This window comes from Chanodichthys erythropterus, chromosome 11, assembly GCF_024489055.1.
Source record: "Chanodichthys erythropterus isolate Z2021 chromosome 11, ASM2448905v1, whole genome shotgun sequence".
In the NCBI taxonomy this organism is placed as follows: domain Eukaryota; kingdom Metazoa; phylum Chordata; class Actinopteri; order Cypriniformes; family Xenocyprididae; genus Chanodichthys; species Chanodichthys erythropterus.
The window spans coordinates 26,679,614-26,699,785 of NC_090231.1; the positions used below are offsets into that span (position 1 = coordinate 26,679,614).

The 20,172-nt window shown below is 38.9% G+C and overlaps 1 protein-coding gene across 1 annotated transcript in view; it reads right to left on the reverse strand.

Moving 5' to 3' along the window:
* The window catches only part of ptprn2 (protein tyrosine phosphatase receptor type N2), a 218,961-nt gene extending 198,958 nt beyond the window's left edge, over nucleotides 1-20,003 (reverse strand). Inside the window, exon 1 of the mRNA XM_067400639.1 lies at nucleotides 19,888-20,003. Coding sequence (XP_067256740.1) covers nucleotides 19,888-19,975 — 88 coding nt within the window. The 5' untranslated portion in view covers nucleotides 19,976-20,003. The remainder of the gene's footprint in view (nucleotides 1-19,887) is intronic.
* Nucleotides 20,004-20,172: the final 169 nt, after the last annotated feature.

The window sequence follows — 20,172 nt, forward strand, 5'->3', positions numbered from 1 at the left end:
TCTCATTCTATGGTGATTAAAGCAAACCTGCAGAACTGCATACTGAATGATGATGGCATGAATTTGTGTTTTTTTTTTTTTTTTTTTCTCAGCCTGGGAGATTTATACACACTTGAATTTCTGTCTTTTGTGCTAAATAATAGTTTATATGCACAAATCTGGAGCAAAAAAAAATGCTTGCATGCCATATTAATTCTACCGTCTTAACTACATGTGGTGTGGAAATGGATTTTGGTGAGGTTAAAAATAATCAGTGCCAAGTGACCTGAATTCTAAATTATTAATTCACATCATTATGATCCATGGAGGATAGGGGGACTCTATTCACTTATGACTGCACTTGTTTAATCATTTTTGTCCTGGTGTCATGTAGACAGTTTTAATATGGGTGTAAATTGAACTAACTGCTATATAATTACACATTCTGTTATTCTCCACAGATATTTACAATATCTGTTAAATGGTAGCAGAATAGGTAAGAATATGATATTCAACAATCTTGTTGCTTTCTAGAGATATTTCATTAGTGGAACATTCTTATGGATTTCTTCTTAAACCACACAAGCAATATGTCACGATCACAGTCTGTTCCTGTTCACTCCGGACTCCATTTCCCATAATCCTCCCTGTCAATCACATGCACTCACTCCACCAATCACCTGTCGCCACATACAGCCATGCACACACTCCTCACTAATCACCACACCCAGCTGCAGCTTGTTACCTGGACTATAAAAGGACTCTCATTCACACCATCCAATCGCGAAGTCTTGATTACCCAGTGTATCATCTCCGAGCGTTTATATTCCTGTCTGCCTGTCTGTTCCTGTTACGGCCTGTTCCTGTTTCTTGACCCGTTGCTGCCTGTCCTGACCCTTGCCTGGTATAGCATTCTGTGTATGATATCTGCCTGCCTCGATCTACTGCCTGTACCCTGACTACTATTCTGCCTGTTCCTTACTGTTCCTGTTTGTTCCTGTTTTGACCCTGCCTGTACGACCACTCTACATTAATAAAAGCTTGCACATGGATCTCTGCTTGAGTCCCGCTTCGTTACAGAAGACTTCGCCGCCACCACGATCCAGCAGCTTTCCCGGAGGACATTTGTACGGTATGGACATTGATCAGTTGTTGCTATGGAGTACGCAGGGCACACGTTCACTGAAGGATTACATAACAGAATACCTAAACCTAGCTTATTATTCGGATCTGCCTGACTGCGCACTTATTGACTTTTTTTGTGATGGAGTGAACCAGCCACTCAAAGAACAATTAGTTCACAATGGACCCCGTTCCACCCTTAGTCAATTTTTGGATTATGCCTTGTTGACTGTTGGCTCTCAGTTTACTGTGGGTGAAGCGGGGGAACGTGATTCCTCGCTTAATCATGTAATGGCTGCCGCGCCAAAGGACACTCACAAGATGGCGGCTCCCATAACAGCAACACCAGTCAACGTCTCCGCTGATCGCCCAGAGTCACGTCACGTCTCCGCTGATCGCCCAGAGTCACGTCACGTCTCCGCTGATCGCCCAGAGTCACGTCACGTCTCCGCTGATCGCCCAGAGTCACGTCACGTCTCCGCTGATCGCCCAGAGTCACGTCACGTCACTGGTCCTGTCCGAGAGCGGAGAGGATTGCGTTCCAGCATGAACGATCCTCCACTGACTACAGCACGAGCAGCTGGCATTCCGAAACCCACGGACGCTTCGCTCTCAAGCCTGCCGGACGCTTCGCTCTCAAGCTCGCCTGTTGCAACGCACTCAAGCGCCCTGGACGCGTTGGACAAGATGGCTGCTTTGCCAGTGCCTACGGGCAAGATGGCCGCCCCTTCGGTGCTCACGGAGGTAGGGGGCTTTCCAGCCATTGAGTCCGCTCCAGAACCCACTTCAGCCAGTGAGTTTGCTTCAGAACCCGCTCCAGTCGGTGAACCATCGCCGCACTCTCGGAGGAGGAGGAGGAGGAGGAAGAAGGCGTCCTCCTCTCCTCAAGACGCAGACGCCCTTCAAGAGGCCGCTGTGGGCCTGGAGACCACTCCAGAGATCTCTCCTGCCCCGCCTAAGCGTCATGCTCTACCAGCACCGCCTAAGCGTCTTGCCCTGCCGGCGCCACCTGAGCTCCTTGCCCTGTCGGCGCCACCTGTGCTCCTCGCCCTGCCGGCGCCACTCAAGCGTCATGCCCTGCCGGCGCCACTCAAGCGTCTTGCCCTGCCGGCGCCACTCAAGCGTCTTGCCCTGCCGGCGCCACTCAAGCGTCTTGCCCTGCCGGCGCCACTCAAGCGTCTTGCCCTGCCGGATCCACCCGAACTCCTTGCCCACGAGCCCGCAACGTACCCTGTTGAAATCCCCAAGAACTTTTTTGGGGGGGGCAGTATACCTGAGGGTGGGGAGCTTGTGGGTGGGGACCCTGCCCGGCCACTGCCCGGCCACTGCCGTCATGGGTCTTTGAACTGTTAGGGTCATCTATGGACTCTGCCCCGCAGTGGCCGCCCAAGCCGCCTGACCTGCCGTGGCCGCCCAAGCCGCCTGACCTGCCGTGGCCGCCCGAGCCGATTGACCTGCCGTGGCCGCCCGAGCCGATTGACCTGCCGTGGCCGCCCGAGCCGATTGACCTGCCGTGGCCGCCCGAGCCGCCTGACCTGCCGTGGCCGCCCAGGCCGCCTGACCTGCCTTGGCCGCCCAGGCCGCCTGACCTGCCTTGGCCGCCCAGGCCGCCTGACCTGCCTTGGGCCGCCCAGGCCGCCTGACCTGCCTTGGGCCGCCCAGGCCGCCTGACCTGCCTTGGCCGCCCAGGCCTCCTGACCTGCCGTGGCCGCCCGAGCCACCTGACCCGCCTTCCGGGAGGGGGGCGTTATGTCACGATCACAGTCTGTTCCTGTTCACTCCGGACTCCATTTCCCATAATCCTCCCTGTCAATCACATGCACTCACTCCACCAATCACCTGTCGCCACATACAGACATGCACACACTCCTCACTAATCACCACACCCAGCTGCAGCTTGTTACCTGGACTATAAAAGGACTCTCATTCACACCATCCGATCGCGAAGTCTTGATTACCCAGTGTATCATCTCCGAGCGTTTTATATTCCTGTCTGCCTGTCTGTTCCTGTTACTGGCTGTTCCTGTTTCTTGACCCGTTGCTGCCTGTCCTGACCCTTGCCTGGTATAGCGTTCTGTGTATGATATCCGCCTGCCTCGATCTACTGCCTGTACCCTGACTACAATTCTGCCTGTTCCTTACTGTTCCTGTTTGTTCCTGTTTTGACCCTGCCTGTACAACCACTCTACTTTAATAAAAGCTTGCACATGGATCTCTGCTTGAGTCCCGCTTCGTTACACAATAAAAGCATACTGTTTGTGTTGTAGTTTGTTATAAGACTTTCTTAAAGGTGCCATCGAATGAAAAATTGAATTTACCTCGGCATAGATGAATAACAAGAGTTCAGTACATGGAGATGACATACAGTGAGTCTCAAACTCCATTGTTTCCTCCTTCTTATGTAAATCTCATTTGTTTAAAAGACCTCCGAAGAACAGGCGAATCTCAACATAATACCGACTGTTACATAACAGTTGGGATCATTAATATGTACACCCCCAATATTTGCATATGCCAGCTCATGTTCAAGGCATTACACAAGGGCAAAACGTCTGGATGTGCACAGCAGAATCATCAGACTGGGTAAGCAAGCAAGGACAACAGCAAAAAATGGCTGATATTTTTAGTGATATTTTTAAATTGTCTTTCTAAATGTTTCGTTAGCATGTTGCTAATGTACTGTTAAATGTGGTTAAAGTTACCATCGTTTCTTACTGTATTCACAGAGACAAGAGAGTCGTCGCTATTTTCATTATTAAACACTTGCAGACAGTATAATTCATAAACACAACTTCATTCTTTATAAATCTCTCCAACAGTGTGTAATGTTAGCTTTAGCCACAGAGCATAGCCTCAAACTCATTCAGAATCAAATGTAAACATCCAAATAAATATATACTCACAGGAATCGATGCATGCATGCAGCATGCATGACGAACACTTTGTAAAGATCCATTTTGAGGGTTATATTAGCTGTGTGAACTTTGTTTATGCTGGTTAAGGCAGTCGAGAGCTCGGGGGCGGGGGAGCGCGGGATTTAAAGGGGCCGCGCACTAAATCGGTGCATATATAATTATGGCTCAAAATAGGCAGTTAAAAAAATTAATAAAAAAAATCTCTGGGGTATTTTGAGCTGAAACTTCACAGACACGTTCAGGGGACACCTTAGACTTATATTACATCTTGTTAAAACTGGTTCTAGGGCACCTTTAATTCAAAATATCTCACAGATTAGAGTCAGATCTAAGGAGCTACTGATGTTGATATCAAAAATGATTCATAAACTAGTTTTCAGAAATGCTATATTGCTTTAAATGTGCTAAAAAATTATTATATAATTCAGGAAATGTCTATATGTTTTATTCCATCAACAAGGACAGAAGCACACCTGTCATCTTTCAGGGTCACTTCATCCTGAGGATCTATTTCAAATTCAACCAATGAATATACCTGACCTCTAGCACCCCCATCTTCACTATTCCCCACGCCACAGATCTATGACTCTGAACCTTATTTTTCCATTATTAGTAGAGAAAGAAATGAGAAAACCTTTTTTAAAAAGGTATACTGAGATTTGTTTCTCTCAGAAAAAATAAAATAAATGTGTAAAAAGTATCTTCAAGTGTATAACTGTTTGTCACTAGGCCAGTACTCTCAAAGGGACAACTTTGCACCTAATTTTCCCTAGTACGATAAGAGTGCATATTATGTATGTAAGGATACATATTATTACTATAATTTACAAATATGCACCCTTTAGGAGCAGATCAAGTATAAAGGTTTCCTTTTTAGGGTACTACCCTAGTGACAAGTTGTTTTTAGCACTTCATCTCACTGGAGGAATGATATGTAACAGTTTACGTGTGTACCAATCATACAAAACATTTAATTAAGAGACGCTATCCCATCTCTTCCAATTATCATCAATCGTGACATATGCCAAGGACATGACTCTCTCAACCCTATTGGCTTGTTTTCAGATCCACACTGTCCCTTGGTGTACCTTACTGAATGAGCTTTTGACAGGTAAAGCAAAGAGGCATATAAAGAAAAAAGAGAGAAGAAGAGACTGCAGAGAGAGAGAGAAGGGGGAAATGAGAGTGGAATGGAAAAGAAGCAGTGTTGCTTGCAGCTGCATACTCTGCCACACAGACAGGGTACATGACCTGGGTGTAAATTAATAGTGCATCTTGAATAGGAGACTTTTGTGCTCACTGAGTCTCATTAAAAAGCGACCTCTGTCAAGGTAAAGCCAAAAAACTTGTAACACTATGTAACATTTTTTGTTAAAAATTAACAAAATAAATTTGGTAACACTTTATAATAAGGTTTTATTAGTTAACTACATCAGTTAACATGAACTAAGAACGAATCTACAGCATACATCTACAGCATTTATTAATCTCAGTTCATGCTATTTTCAAGATTTACTAGTACATATTTAAAAACAAAAATTGTAAAAGTTGTCCTGGCTACTTTGCTTTGTTAAGCTGAAGCTGAAGTGCAGAGTGATCATCAAAATCATTGATCCATATTGACAGAAGTGAGAGACTGTAAGTTTTGAATGCTTATATCTTCTAAATGCGAATTTTGTCATTGTTTTGAGGAACACTAGCTTATTCATACTAAAAGCCAAAAAAGCCAAATATAATATAATAGTCAAAAAACAGTCACGCAGAGCCAGAGCACAACCAAAACAATGTTCTTCCACAAAATGCATTCTGTTTTTTTAACCGCTAGACGGCAAACATTTACATTTAATCTTGACGTCAGAGAATTCATGGTAATGGTGGACAATAATAAAGTACTCCCTCATCATTGTTGGTGGTTTCTCTTACTTTCACACTGGTTCAAACCTCTGGAGAACCTCTAGGACCCTGAAGGTGGCACAAATATCATATCCTATATACTTTAAATGAATATTATGCCGCAAAGCCTTTCCATTATGGGTTACTGAAAGAACCAGTGGCAGGAGTTCTTGCAGAGACTTCTAGATCCTATTTTGTTCCTCAGAAAACTGCCCTGTTTGTTTCTTGTTTTGATTTTTAAGGTATTGATTGTGTAAAATGTGTACTAGAAAGAACATTACCCTGAACCAGGATCCATCACTGATGACAACCACATGCAGCATTAAAAACTTTAAAACTGTAGTGGTGACAAATTATATACAATTAAACAGTTACACAGTTAGATTATAACACTACCAGAATGAAAACTCCCAATTGACAATTCTTATGTATTAGATATGTAAGGAATAATTGGCTCTGGGATGTTGAATTCTTAAAAAATAATGCACACCTGAGATGGTAATGCTAAACTTAATGCTAATACTAAACTTTTAAGTTGCTAAACTATATTACTGATTAATTCATCAGAGCAGCGCTCATAAAACATCTCTGTGGGAGTGTGTGTCCGTACTATACAGTATGTGTGTACGTTTGAGAGAGAGAGAGAGAGAGAGAGAGAGCGGGAGAGAGTATGCGCTTTCAGGAATATTTAAAAAAATATTTTGTGGCAAAAATCATCACAATAATTTGTCATTTTCATCCTATTGTTTACTATATTTATTTGCTTGTTCGGTGTTGTTGTGGGTTTTGTTTCTTTTGCGGTTGTATGCTGTAAAGATCTATTGAGATAACTGAAAACATTTGGCAAAGTGATATGGAACTGCAATGCGGTCAAGACCTGTTACGCCTGTTTCACACTGCAAGCGTGAGCGTCGCGTGAGCAGCGCGTGAGCGTAACTACACCGTCACTGCAGCTGCAGAGACGCGCGAGTATTCACACTGCAAGCGTTTGTACAGCGTCACAGCAGCGGCTCGAAGCTACATATAAAGTGAGCATTTCTTTACAAAGACAGCTATAAATTTGTTTTTATAAGTTGGTCATTTATAAACTTGATAGTCTTGAAAGTTTGTTAACATGGGGAGGTGTACAACATACTCATATAAACGTAAATACATAAATAAATAAAAATAAATAAATAAGCAACATTGCTGCACACGAATGAGGTAAGCTTTGTGTTTTACATCATCTGCCGCGTGCACATGTTTACAAGACGGCAAACTCGGCGAAAAAAGCCAGCAAACTCGGGTTTGATTTGGGTATGCTGCAGCCTCTGTGTAATAACTAAAATAATGTTTATATATCATATTTTCTGGCTAGCTTACTTTAGTTTTTTATAATACACCATACTTTAACCCAAACTGAATCATTAAAAACAAGTTTAAATGGATAAATCTTGTATAATTATTTTTGATTCTTAATTTTCTTTTCTGTCATACTCAAATTCTTGTTAAAACACATTAGACATGCTTATTCTGTGCATTTTGAACACTTTTTGTGTGAAATTATATTTATTTTGTCCATCAAAAGTGTGCTTTCACTTTAATTGAGCGTCAGCAGCGCAGCAAAAATAGACTCGGCGCCGAAACCTCCGCTTCACTGCTGCTCACGCGACGCTCCTGCTTTACGCTTACGCGCTGCTCCTGCTGCCTGTGTGAATGCATCCGTTGGTTAACATGGGCGCCGAAAAAAATACGCGCTGCTCACGCGCCGCTTACGCTTGCAGTGTGAAACAGGCGTTAAGCCGCCTTTCCACTGCACACGACATTCGCATCCGATTGTCGCATTTCGCCCCCTAGCGGCAGTCGCACGGAACTTAGAAATTGGTAGTGAAGCAACCGTTACCCTCGGCTTATTCCAACCCAAGCAACCACCATGGTAAACTGAATGATTTTAATGAATGTAACGTTAATGCATGTATGAATATATCCATACAAAGCAAATGACCCTCAATACATTTGAAATAAAAACATACTAGTAGATTTTATAGAGCTTCAATGTAAAAATTTATTTAATAATCATAAAATATCTTTTTTTGTTTTACATAATTATTGATAACCACCATTTTAAAGAAATAGTGTTTATATAATAACGTTAAAGTGTTAAAATATTGGTAATTCTAACTTCGTGCTCATCGTTTTGACTAGAGTATACATCATATCCGGTCGGCCGGTCGCATACGGTCTAGCCGCAGAAGTTCAAATATTTCAACGCATCTGAAGCTCAAATCGGATCCGAAATTTCCGCATTCGCATATGATCGGAACTCCACGCAGCCCCCGTACTACTCTCCATTGGAAACGAATGACTTCCGGTCCAACGGCTGTCGTTTGTCGTGTGCAGTGGAAAGGCGGCTTTAGAACTACTTTAGCCGTGCGTTTCCTGAAAATAATTGCACACCTTAGAATGTTGGTCAACCAATCAGATTCAAGCATTCAACAGCCCCATAGTATAAATATTTGCAAATCATGCATATATTTAATTTTCAAAAAAAATTTCATAAAAATTATTATGAATGATAATATTAGAATGAATTATATAAATTTGCAAAGAACAATAGTCCCAATAAATCAGGACTTTCTACTTTTTGATACTTAAGTACATAAAAAAAGTAAGTGGTTTCGTACATTTGTACTTATAAATTTAGTTACATATAAACTGGAATAATAGTTAATCAGGGTCTCTTTAATGCTTTAATCCCTGTTTTCACAGACAAGGCTTAAACCTAGTCCCAGACTAAAAATTCATGTTTGATCTGTTTTAACTAAAAACAAATATCTTAAAATATGTTAGTGCCATTGTTTTGTCTCAAGGCGTGTTTATAAAAGATACTTAAATATCCTAATTAAACTAAGGCCTAATCCTGGCTTAATCTAAGCCCTGTTTGTGAAATCAGGCCTAAATCTTTAAGAGGATAATTCATGCATTTCTTCCACCCTTAATCTGAACCACGTTCTTTAAATATTTGCTTTGCTTTTTCTTTGGTCTTGTATTTCTTAATAAATGATGATCCAAAAGGACACAAAGCAAACTTAAAAGAATAAAACAATATAGAAACAATTGCACATGTAGATTTTCTAAGTAATGGAAGTTCTGCAGTATAGGCTGAATTGTGCAAACAACTGAACAATTCATGCATTTCTTCTTTCAATAAAACCTTGTTGGTTGAACACACACACACATATATATATTGAAAGACCCTATGGGGGGGGTTCAACTAAAAGCAATTACCCACTAGGGGGCTCCAGGCATCAACCTATCAGTATGAATTAAAGATGTGAGAGACATGGAGGGACTATGGGAGTCAGGGATAGACAGTGTGACCTTTCCCTTTGTCCTGCTGAATGATTTAGATGTATACACAAAAGAGAGAGGAATGGAAATGGAGAAAAGAAGACAGACAGGGAGAGATTTTCCTCTCATTTTGGAGTGACTGAGAGCTATTTCTCCAAGGGAAAAAATGCCTGTGGACACACACACTCACATGACAGACCGTCAAAACCCGGGGGAGAGATGAAACCGAGAGAAGTGACACTCAACGAGGGGAATGTGAGAGAGAGACCTACCATTCTAATTAGCCAAGTCAATTCACATGCTCAGACATGAGCGGCAATCGTTATGGACAAGAGAGACCACTCCTTTCACACAAATACCAAAACTAACTGTCAAATGAAAGGTGAGAGTGTATCAGGTCCGTTTAATTTGTGTGCATGTATGTGAGAGAGATAGGAAAGGTTTTAATCAAATGCAATATCTTGCCAGTTGGTATATTTAATGGAATAATAGTAAAGTGTATGTTAAAGGGTTCAATAATCAACAGTGTTCATAGCATAATTATTTTTTAAAAAGTAATAAATTAAGTTTTTTTTTACAATTGTTTTAGCCATTGCATTTTCATGTCAAATTGGATGTAGCTTGAACTAAGAAAATGATATTAAGTTAGGGTGACCAGATTTCTCATGGGGGAATCCGGGACGAGTGCACAATATGACCATGATATAAGAAATTTTATTTCACTATATTATATATATATATATATATATATATATATATATATATATATATATATACACTGCCCTCCAAGAGTTTGAAAACACCACTGGAAAAGTCTGGTTTTGGACGATATCAGCATAGATCCTTATAATTTTTTGGTGCAAATACATTACAGTAACTTGACATTATCCAGCAATAATAATTTTCATGTGTTCATTTCATTTCATTACATAATAATGGCAGTATATACATGTCAAAGTCAGACATGCCCCTTTGCCAGCTGTGATGCCTGGTTACTGGTTTAAACTTGGCCCAGGTTTGTAAAAGATTTTTGGGTCAGCACACCTTAATAGCTTCAACAATTGATTGCCAATTAAGTTTAGAATACAATGAACCAATTAGAACCCAGTTTAGGTCAGATAGCTGCTAATGCTGGATATTTTGATGAATCAAAAATTTAAGTTTTTTTCTATGTATAAACTGTTTATGTAATAAAATGTGTTTTTATAATTTGTGTTGTCCCTTACCAGTGCAAAATTATCACAAATTAAAAAGGATTCATGCCAATATTGTCCAAAACCCCACTTTTCTAGGGCGTTTCCAAACTTTTGGAGGGCAGTGTAGATATAAATATTTGTTATATATTGTTATATAAAAAGAAATTTACAAACAAGTTACAAACAATACAACAAATACGACAGAGATTAAACTTGTTTTTTCACATTTGAATATACTGACAAATATTTAATTAGGCTACTGTCCCTTTAAGACCGAATCCATGGATGTAATATAGGCTACTGACACATTTCCTGTTTTTACCCACCTGTTTACGTCCACTTAACCGACTGTATTTACGTGAGATACTCCACACGATGGACATTTTGAAAAACTATGTGTGCATTTGACCATTCAGGCGCGAGGAGAACTGATTCTGGTCTGTGTTATTCAGCGTGATTCCGCCTATCCCGCCTTCACTAATCGATAACGAATTGTGATTGAATGGTAACTTTGTTCTATGACGAATTGATTAGGCTGTTCTTGTGTGACAGAACTCCATCACCCAGTTGAAAGATGAAATACGGGACAAAACATTATTTTTTTCTTAATAAGTCGGGACACTAAAAATAGAGCTGAAATACGGGACTGTCCCGGGAAAAACGGGACGTCTGGTCACCCTATATTAAGTGATTTTTTTCTGCACTAAATTCATGTTAAAGGATTAGTTCACTTTAAAAAAAAAAAAAAAAATCCTGATAATTTACTCACCCCCATGTCATCCAAGATGTCCATGTTCTTCATTTGAAAAGAAATCAAGGTTTTTGATGAAAACATTCCAGGATTATTCTCCTTATTTACTTCAATGGCCTCCAAATGGTTGAAGGTCAAAATTACAGTTTCAGTGCACAATACCAGACGAGGAATAATGGTCTTATCTAGCGAAACGATCGATCATTTTCGAAAAAAATGTAAATGTATATGCTTTATATAAACAAATGATCGCCTTCCAAGTGGTTTTGGCGGAAACACTTGGAAGGCGATCATTTGTGTTTATAAAGCATATACATTTACATTTTTTTTTGAAAATGACCAATCGTTTCGCTAGATAAGACCCTTATTCCTCGTCTGGTATCGTTTAAAGCCTTTGAAGCTGCACTGAAACTAATTCAACCATCTGGAGGCCATTGAAGTCCATTATAAGGAGAATAATCCTGGAATGTTTTCATCAAAAACTTTCATTTCTTTTCGACTGAAGAAAGAAGAACATGGACATCTTGGATGACATGGGGGTGAGTGAATTATCAGGAAAATTTTATTTGAAAGTGGACTAATCCTTTAACATGCATTATGTTTACAGTTATTGAAACACTAAAGATTTAGGGTTCGTCCCAATTCACATCCATTTTGAGTGCCTCATTGTAACCCAGAGTTTTTTTTTTTTTTTTTTTAATAAAAGAAGGGATCACTGGAAATTAATTATTTTTGTGGTAATTAACATTTATGCCAAAAGGGCTGTCGATTGAGATTAACTGAGCTCAGAATATTCAGAAGAATATTCCAGAAGATTCTCCTGAGGTAAAAATGAATTTGCATCTAGTACAACAGTGGTCTGAATGTCCATTAGTACCAAAATGTCCTCATTAAGAACCCAACGATTTTAGAACACTGTGCCATAGTGCAAAACAATACCTATTAAAGTGACTCATTAAGAAAGGAAAATGTGCAAATATCCAGCTACTCAGCCAGCAAAAAGATCTCTTGGGCTCCAAAATATTGCTATTGTCAGTAAGTACATGAAAACTACAAAAGTTGTGAGTCAGCCTGGATGAGGAGTGAAATAAAATGCACAGTTAGGCTTAAGTTTAAGAAATTGATGTCTACCTGGGCATTGGGCTGTGATGCATGACACACCATTGGATTTAATTTTGCAAGTTCTGAAGTTTTGTGCAAGTGGTTTTCATTACTTTCCTTCTACAATATATTTATATATATTCTACAATATTTATGTTGAGTTGAACTGCAAAACAAACTCTATAACAATATCTGAAAACTCAGGAAACTTCCGAACTGAATAGTGTGTGAAATTACTGCTAGCATATGGATGCAGTTGTATATAGGTCAATGAGGAATACAAAATCTGCTAAGGATTGTGAAAAACACGTCCCCATCTAGGTCATTAGGGAAACAATTCAAGAATTTACATAATAGTTATCCAGATGACTGCACACAGTTTTGTTGAAGCAAGCATGATGGAATCCCAGAAATACATGAAGACTGAAAATACATCACAGTCTCCTCACATGCTGTCCACAGGTTTCTTCTGTAACACATTGAACATATGGATGTGTTTCTTGATTATGAACACAGTTCCTTGACTGGCCATTGCCATTGATTATAATTTGGACTTTTCTTATTGTCTTCTCAAATGTTACAATCTGCTCCGGGCTACTAGTTTTGATAACAGGAGATCATAGACAGGGATTAATACTCAAGGGATTAATGATCGACCAATACTGATTGACTTTAATTATTATATTTGGTTCCCTCCAATAATGAATATGTGGTTACAGTCATTTTATGTTATTTTATGGTTTAGAAAAAGAGTAAAGTGACCCTAAAGTACCTCAGTCAGAATATTTCGTTTTTGCAAATGAAATTGAAGCTCTGAGGTTGTAAAGTTTACTTTTAATCGTTGATCTGATGTGACTGAATGAGTTTGGTTACACATATGAAATGACAGGTGGGAGGTGAGGTGATGAGAATAGTGCAGTATTTGCAAAGATCTTTATAAAAAAAATAAAATAAAAAAAACCCTGATTATTTACTCAATCTGTAACATGAATTATGTCACCGATGATATATGAGAGAAGTATATGCACACACACAGACATATACTATTTGTGTGGGATAATGGCAGTCTGTGTTACCTGTGTGTGCCAGAATTCCAGACACTGTGGGGTGCTAAAAAGATGCTGGGATACACTCACAGATAACAGCTTGTGTCTGCACACATAAGCAGAAAGGAGGACTTAATCTCCATCTCACACTCCAACAAAGACAGATGACAAGACCACACACAGATACAAAAGCTCATCTAGCAAAAACAGGACAGGGATGACAGACACATTCAGCTCAAGCAGTGCTTCAAAAACAAATCAGATTTCATACTGAGACGATTAGCAGTGACACTCAGAGCTTCATGAGGCTCACATGACAGTTTCATTGAGAAACAGCCGACAAACATTGACATACCTAATAGGATAGCTCACTGAAAAGTCATTTACTCACCCTCATGCTGTTTCCAATTTGTGTGATGTTTTTTCTTTGGAACACCATTTTGAAGAATGTTTCAACTGGATTTGCTCATATAATGAAAGTCAGTGGGGTCCAAAACAACACAGAACCTCAATGGCTTTCATTGTATGAGCAAAAAGCTTATGCAATTAAGCTTGGAACGGCAAAGCAATTTATTGTCAAATATAGCAATCAGCAGCAAACTCATATTCAGTGAGGACATATTACACCTGTGTTTTCATTCAGTCAAGTTGGATTTGTAATAATTAGAGTCTAGATATTATGAGAACGATGCAGTTAACTGGAAAATGTGCACCATGCTGGTAAAGCTCATTACTCTGAATGAATGCTGAAAATTTTCTTTAGGCTACCATTCACCCCATTTTATTTATTGTTATGGTTATCTCAAATGGAGATTTGATTGGTGCTGTTTATTTGCTAATCTTGACTGATCAATTTAACCCTATAAAGCCTACTGTATCAAATTTGATACAGGCCAAATTTCGAAGGCCTTTAAATCGTCTACTTTAGCAAGTAAAAGCCTTTTAGTATAATTGTAAAATCTTCAAAAGTAAAATGTAAGAATTATTTGTAATTTAGTGACTGAAGCAGTTTAGGTTTTGATTATCCATACATCATTTTTTAAAGAAAAATCATGCTAAATTATGACATTTGAGGAAGGTTCAGTTGTTCATCTCAATCATCATTGCATTATATGCATTATATGTTTAAAATACAGAGCTTTGATCATAAAATGAAGCATTTAAATATCATCTTACTTAAGACATATTATTGGGAAATATAGTGACAATTATTTTTATATGCATTTTATGTAAGTATCTCCTGTTATAAAGCTCTCACTGATTTACATTATGCTATAAGACTTTCATATTACTTTTATTTTGTATATAAATATCAGCTTCTTCACTAAATTTTTATATTTTTGCTCAGTTGGGCCTCTAAATAAAATTGACACATTTTTTTCTCTTTGAGTATGAGTGCCATACTCAAAGAGAGACATAAAAGCCTAAACAAAAAAACACATATGCAAACGTTTTATTTTTAGATTTTGCCCAAATGTTCAGTAAACTGTTACATTTTTTTTCTGTTACAAAAAAAAAATCGGACTATTATTTAATATACCAGGCTTTACAGGGTTAAACATAAATTAAAATACATTTTACTGTTAAAGGCCCCACCATTAGATAAGCCTGATGAGACAAAGGCTGTCCACACCTGAACATATTATCTCTTTGCTTCTAACCTTCCTGACAGCAGCTTTATTAAATGCACTGAAAAGCTGAACCTCACAGGGCTCAAAGAAATAATCTCTCTCTTAAACAGACCTCAGTGAATGGCTTGGGTGAGATATGGAGATAGAGGTAGATAATGAATTATTTAATTCAAAATTGCCTGAGATAAATGACTGGGTGTCATGTCTATCTTAAATTTTGTCCATTTCTCCATGTATGTATGAATGGGGTTATTCTGACTTACAGTAGCCTCTATATAGCTTCAAGCTGACTTTGGCCAATAGCTGAAACCAAAAGCACTTGCATCAATTTGTCTTATAAATCTTAAATATGATTTGAGCTGTAAAGTTGTTCTCCCTTCTTTACGGTTGTTTCAAGATTTTAAGTGCTTTATATTGTCGTAGCAATGAACCAGTAAAACTGGATATAACTTTACATGGAAAACATTAGCAAGTAATTTTTTATGCATTGAAATCATGGTAAAGGGTTATTTGACCCCAAAATGAAAATTCTCTCATTAATTACTCACCCTCATGTCATTCCACACCTGTAAAACCTTTGTTCTTATTCAGAACACAAATTAAGATATTTTTGATGAAATCTGAGAGGTATATGACTCATCCATGGACAGCAATTTAACCAACACTTTCAAGGTACAGAAAGGTACTAAAGACATAATTAAAACCGTAGACGTTACTGCAGTGCTTCAACCTTAATTTTATGAAGTGACGAAAATACTTTTTTGTGCGGAAAAACAAAACAAGAATGAAAACTTTATTCAACAATATCTTCTCTTCCCTGTCATTATCCTTACGCAGTTGCCGCAGTAAGCACAGCGAAGGCTTCCGTGTTTACATCTGAATGCCGTCTCAGAATTGGCCAAAAGCTGATCACGCGATCAGCACGACGCATGCGTGTGATGCTGACGCAGGAGACGGACAATAATGAGTCGGCGTTCTGACGTAGAACCTGGAAGTGCTGGACGTAACAACGTATGAGAATGACACAGAAGAGAGGATATTGTTGAATATAGTCATTATTTTTGTTTTGTTTTTGTGCACAAAAAGTATTCTCGTCACTTCATAAAATTAAGGTTGAACCACTGCAGTCATGTCGACTGTTTTAACGATGTCTTTAGTACCTTTCTGGACCTTGGAAGTGTCAATTATATTGCTGTCTATGGACGAGTCTTATACCTCTCTCCGATTTCATCATAAATATCTTAATATGACTTCTGAAGATGAACAAAGCTCTTACGGCTGTGGAACGACTTGAGGTTGAGTAATTAATGACAGAATTTTAATTTTGGGGTGAACTAACCCTTTAACATGCATATTGTTTACGATTTGTGCCTATACTATTTAAATGGTGATTATTGTAATGTTTACGGATTTGCCCCATTCACTTCCATTGTATGTGCCTCACTGTAACCCAGATTTAAAGAAAAGGAAGGACAAGTTGAAATATGTTTCTTTGTATAAACAACAATATGCCTCAAGTGCTGCTGATTGAGCTTAAGTTATACTGAACCGGTGAGACTAGACGAGAATGCTGTCAGTTATGTGTATTTCAAAATGTCAGCTGTTGTGTGATCCTCTTCTGCAGCTCCTTGAGCTAGGTGTGTCAGGCGTGGGAGATACTGTTCATCTCAAATGTACAGGAAGCATCAGGGATTGTAACTGAGCCATAAATAATCTCTAATGTCAAAATAGCTCAGTTTGTATCTCTGCTGTTTCCTGCATATTTGAGATGAGCAATATCTCCCACACTCCTCATCTCCACACAGGAAGTTCATGGAGCTGCTGAAGAGGATGCAGGGAAATAAGCATCTCTTATATCATTTTCATTATGTGACGTAAACATAATGCACAGAGGGACTTATTAAAAATAACAATGTGCTTCTGTGTGTGCACGTAGACACAACCTGACTGTGAATTCAACCATCACCAACACTATAACAAAACTTTAAAAATGGAACGCTGACCATTTGCATATCTCACAGGACAGGTCTGACTCACTCTGTTTCCTATCCAACAAATCCAGCATTGCACATTCTGTGTCCATGCCATTGGACATCATTAGAACAATTATAAGAGTATGTTGTAAGTTTTAAGAGTATAATGTATATAATTTAAACAAACAATGTACAGCATGTTATATCCACTTAAGTTATAATGGATTATAATTCGCACATCTTGATATTGGTTAAGATCTAAACAGTATCTTACTACATCTTATGAGTGGTTGTTCATGTTCGTGTGTTTCCAGTTAGGCTAATGTTAATTTCATTGTGAGCTGGTTTAAACCCTTTTACAAAACAATCTAATATGGTTTTGTTGCTATTACAATAAATATAGCAAACGTGTCATATAGACCATTCATATTGTATGGCTGTTAAATAAGTTAAGACTTAACTTATGTTACTTTACTTAAAGCAAAAAAAAACCAAACCACTTATAAATCTTGACCACATTATAAAGCCAATTTGGATGTATTTGTCACTTTACAATAAAAGAGCACTCATATTGTTCTTCTAAAATTATATCCACAAATTGCTAAGTATTATTTGCTAGTTTTCACAGACTTAAGCCTTAAGCCTAGTCTCAGACTAAAATGCATGTTTGAGTTGTTTTAACTGAAAGCAAGTATCTTAAAATATGTCAGTGCAATTGTTTTGTCTCAAGATGCACACCAGTAATGTTTTTTTTTTTTCTAAGGCACATTTGAAAAAGCTACTTGAATGTCCTAACTGAACTAAGGCCTAATCCTGTCTTAATCTAAGCCCTGTCTGTGAAACCAGGCCAAAATGTGTTATAACTGTTGTTATGACTTTTATGAGATAATAATACAACATATTATAAGGTTTTTATGAGGCATTATGCATGCATTATAATGAATTAAGAATACCTTTATAATGCATACTAAATACAGACATCATAGAAAGTGTTATTCCAGATATTTTCATACAGAACATTCTAAAAAATGATAAAAAGAAAGATAAAGTTGGAGACCTAGAATCAGTCTGTATGTGCAGTGATATATAAGCCTCCAACAGACTCTTTTGGAGATGCTTAACTGCTCTATTCATCAGGGCTTCACAGAACTCGCTCATCCCATTCTCTGCCAACCTCATATGCCAGCCGCAGAGAGAGCCTGCCTCTAATGATACACTGCTTTCCAACCACAGCTTACTTAACAATGATCCTGAGCAAACCCCGCTGAGTGTTTGCTAATCATTTAGTAACATGTTATGCATTCTAGAAAACTTCAGAGCCAGCATCAACAAGCCTGATGAGATATGGATTTTGGCTTACAAACCATAACTTGAACCTTCAGGGTAGCAAATGTCATATAAATCAGTCCTACACTCTTAAAAATAAAAGTTCTTTTTTGGGATCTGGTTCCATGAAGAACCTTTAACATTTTTGGAACCTTTCCTTTGTGCAAAAGATTCTTTATAGAGGAAAAAGGTTCTTTAGATTTTTCAAATGTTCTTCACACTAAGGAAAACATGGTTCTTTTAAGAACTGTTCACTGAAAGGTTCTTTGGGGAACCGAAAATGGTTCTTCTATGGCATTACTGTGAAAACCCTCTTTTGGAACCTTTATTTTTAAGAGTATAATAGTAAATTTAAAATTCTCTTAAATTACTAATAAACATCTACATGAACAAATCTATAACAAGAGAACAAAGCAGATACAGGGAGAGAGGGAGAGACTGAGAACTTGAACACTGTGCCACAGCTCTGACCTATAACAAGATTTCCATGAACATGGCATATGTTGGAAATGTCACAAGCAAACCAGATCAAGTATCCACAGCTCCACATTACAGCTCCAGTCTTTAATAAAGTTTGTAGTCATTCATGTCTTCAAAGATCAAAGCTCCCTCACTATCCATGTGTGAATGCACAGGTTCATGGAGCGTGTAGAGCCGTATCTGTTTACAGCTCGAGTCGGGTCCTTCCCATCAGAGGCTGGCTCTCGCTCTCGGCCTGTGCCTTTGAAAGATGAAGCCTGCCAAGATGCTTTAACGAACCGTAACGCGATTATGTAATCCACTGTCAGTGAGGACCACTAGAAATATTTTCCATTTGTCTTATGTGCTCTTCTATGATAACAAGGCTCTGTCCTAAAACAGACATGAACAATTTTTCTAATAGAGGACCAGAACACTTTGCTAGATCAGCATCTTTTGATGGTCCTGGATCAACAATCCTATCAAAAATAAAGTGTCCAGCACTAATGCTGACCGTCAACAACCACTAACATACACTCTCAGAGCGTGTAAACATTGTGCCTTCAGAGACAAATAACTTGTCACTAGGACAGTACACTATAAAAAGTAATATGCACCCAGTAAAAGGTGCATATTAGTACTTTAGAAATACGTACCCTTAAGGTAGGCTACTCCTATGAACCTTTTAGGAGTATATAAAGTTGTCCCTTTAAGGATTCTGCCACAGTGACAACAAGCTTTACCCCTAGATACAAATTTTGGAAACAATTGTCTGAGAGTGTAAGAAATAAATAAGTTGATGGCGTATAAGCCCTTAACCTCCATTATCTCTAAAACCTGATTGGTTTATGGGGAATCAGCAATGTTAATTCGGGTACATGTGACCCAGACGCACATCTCTAATGTGATGTCAAAAACCATAAACCTAAAAGTGAAAGATTTTATGACCATGCTGTTAACCAACCAGCTGAATACATTTATAAACGGACCGCTAATTTGCATAAAAACCCAAACATCACTATCTGCGAACCGCCGTTGTGATTAACCTCATTAATTACGCTTAAGTAAAGTAACGTACACATAATTTGGCTTTTTTTTTTAAAGGTAAGAACGTCTAACGACAAACATCACTCACTTAGTGGGGCGTCGGGTTGAACTAACTTACCGAATTTCCTGTCCGCGATGGCAACGGCGAGCGCGTGGACAGACAGCAAGGCGAGGAGCAGCGCGCGCACAGAAGCCATCCTGTCCATGGAGCCCAAACAGCTCCCGTTAATTCGGCATAGCGGCTCTCACGTTTCAGGGGTGATGTGATTAGAGCGGAATTAGGTCAGAGACAAATGTGATGGAGGATAGTGAGATGAGTGATGCTCTGGTACCCCGTGTCCTGTACTCAACTCTAAGAAGCGCGAGGCGAATTCAGCACCACGGTCAGCGCCCCGCCTCAGCT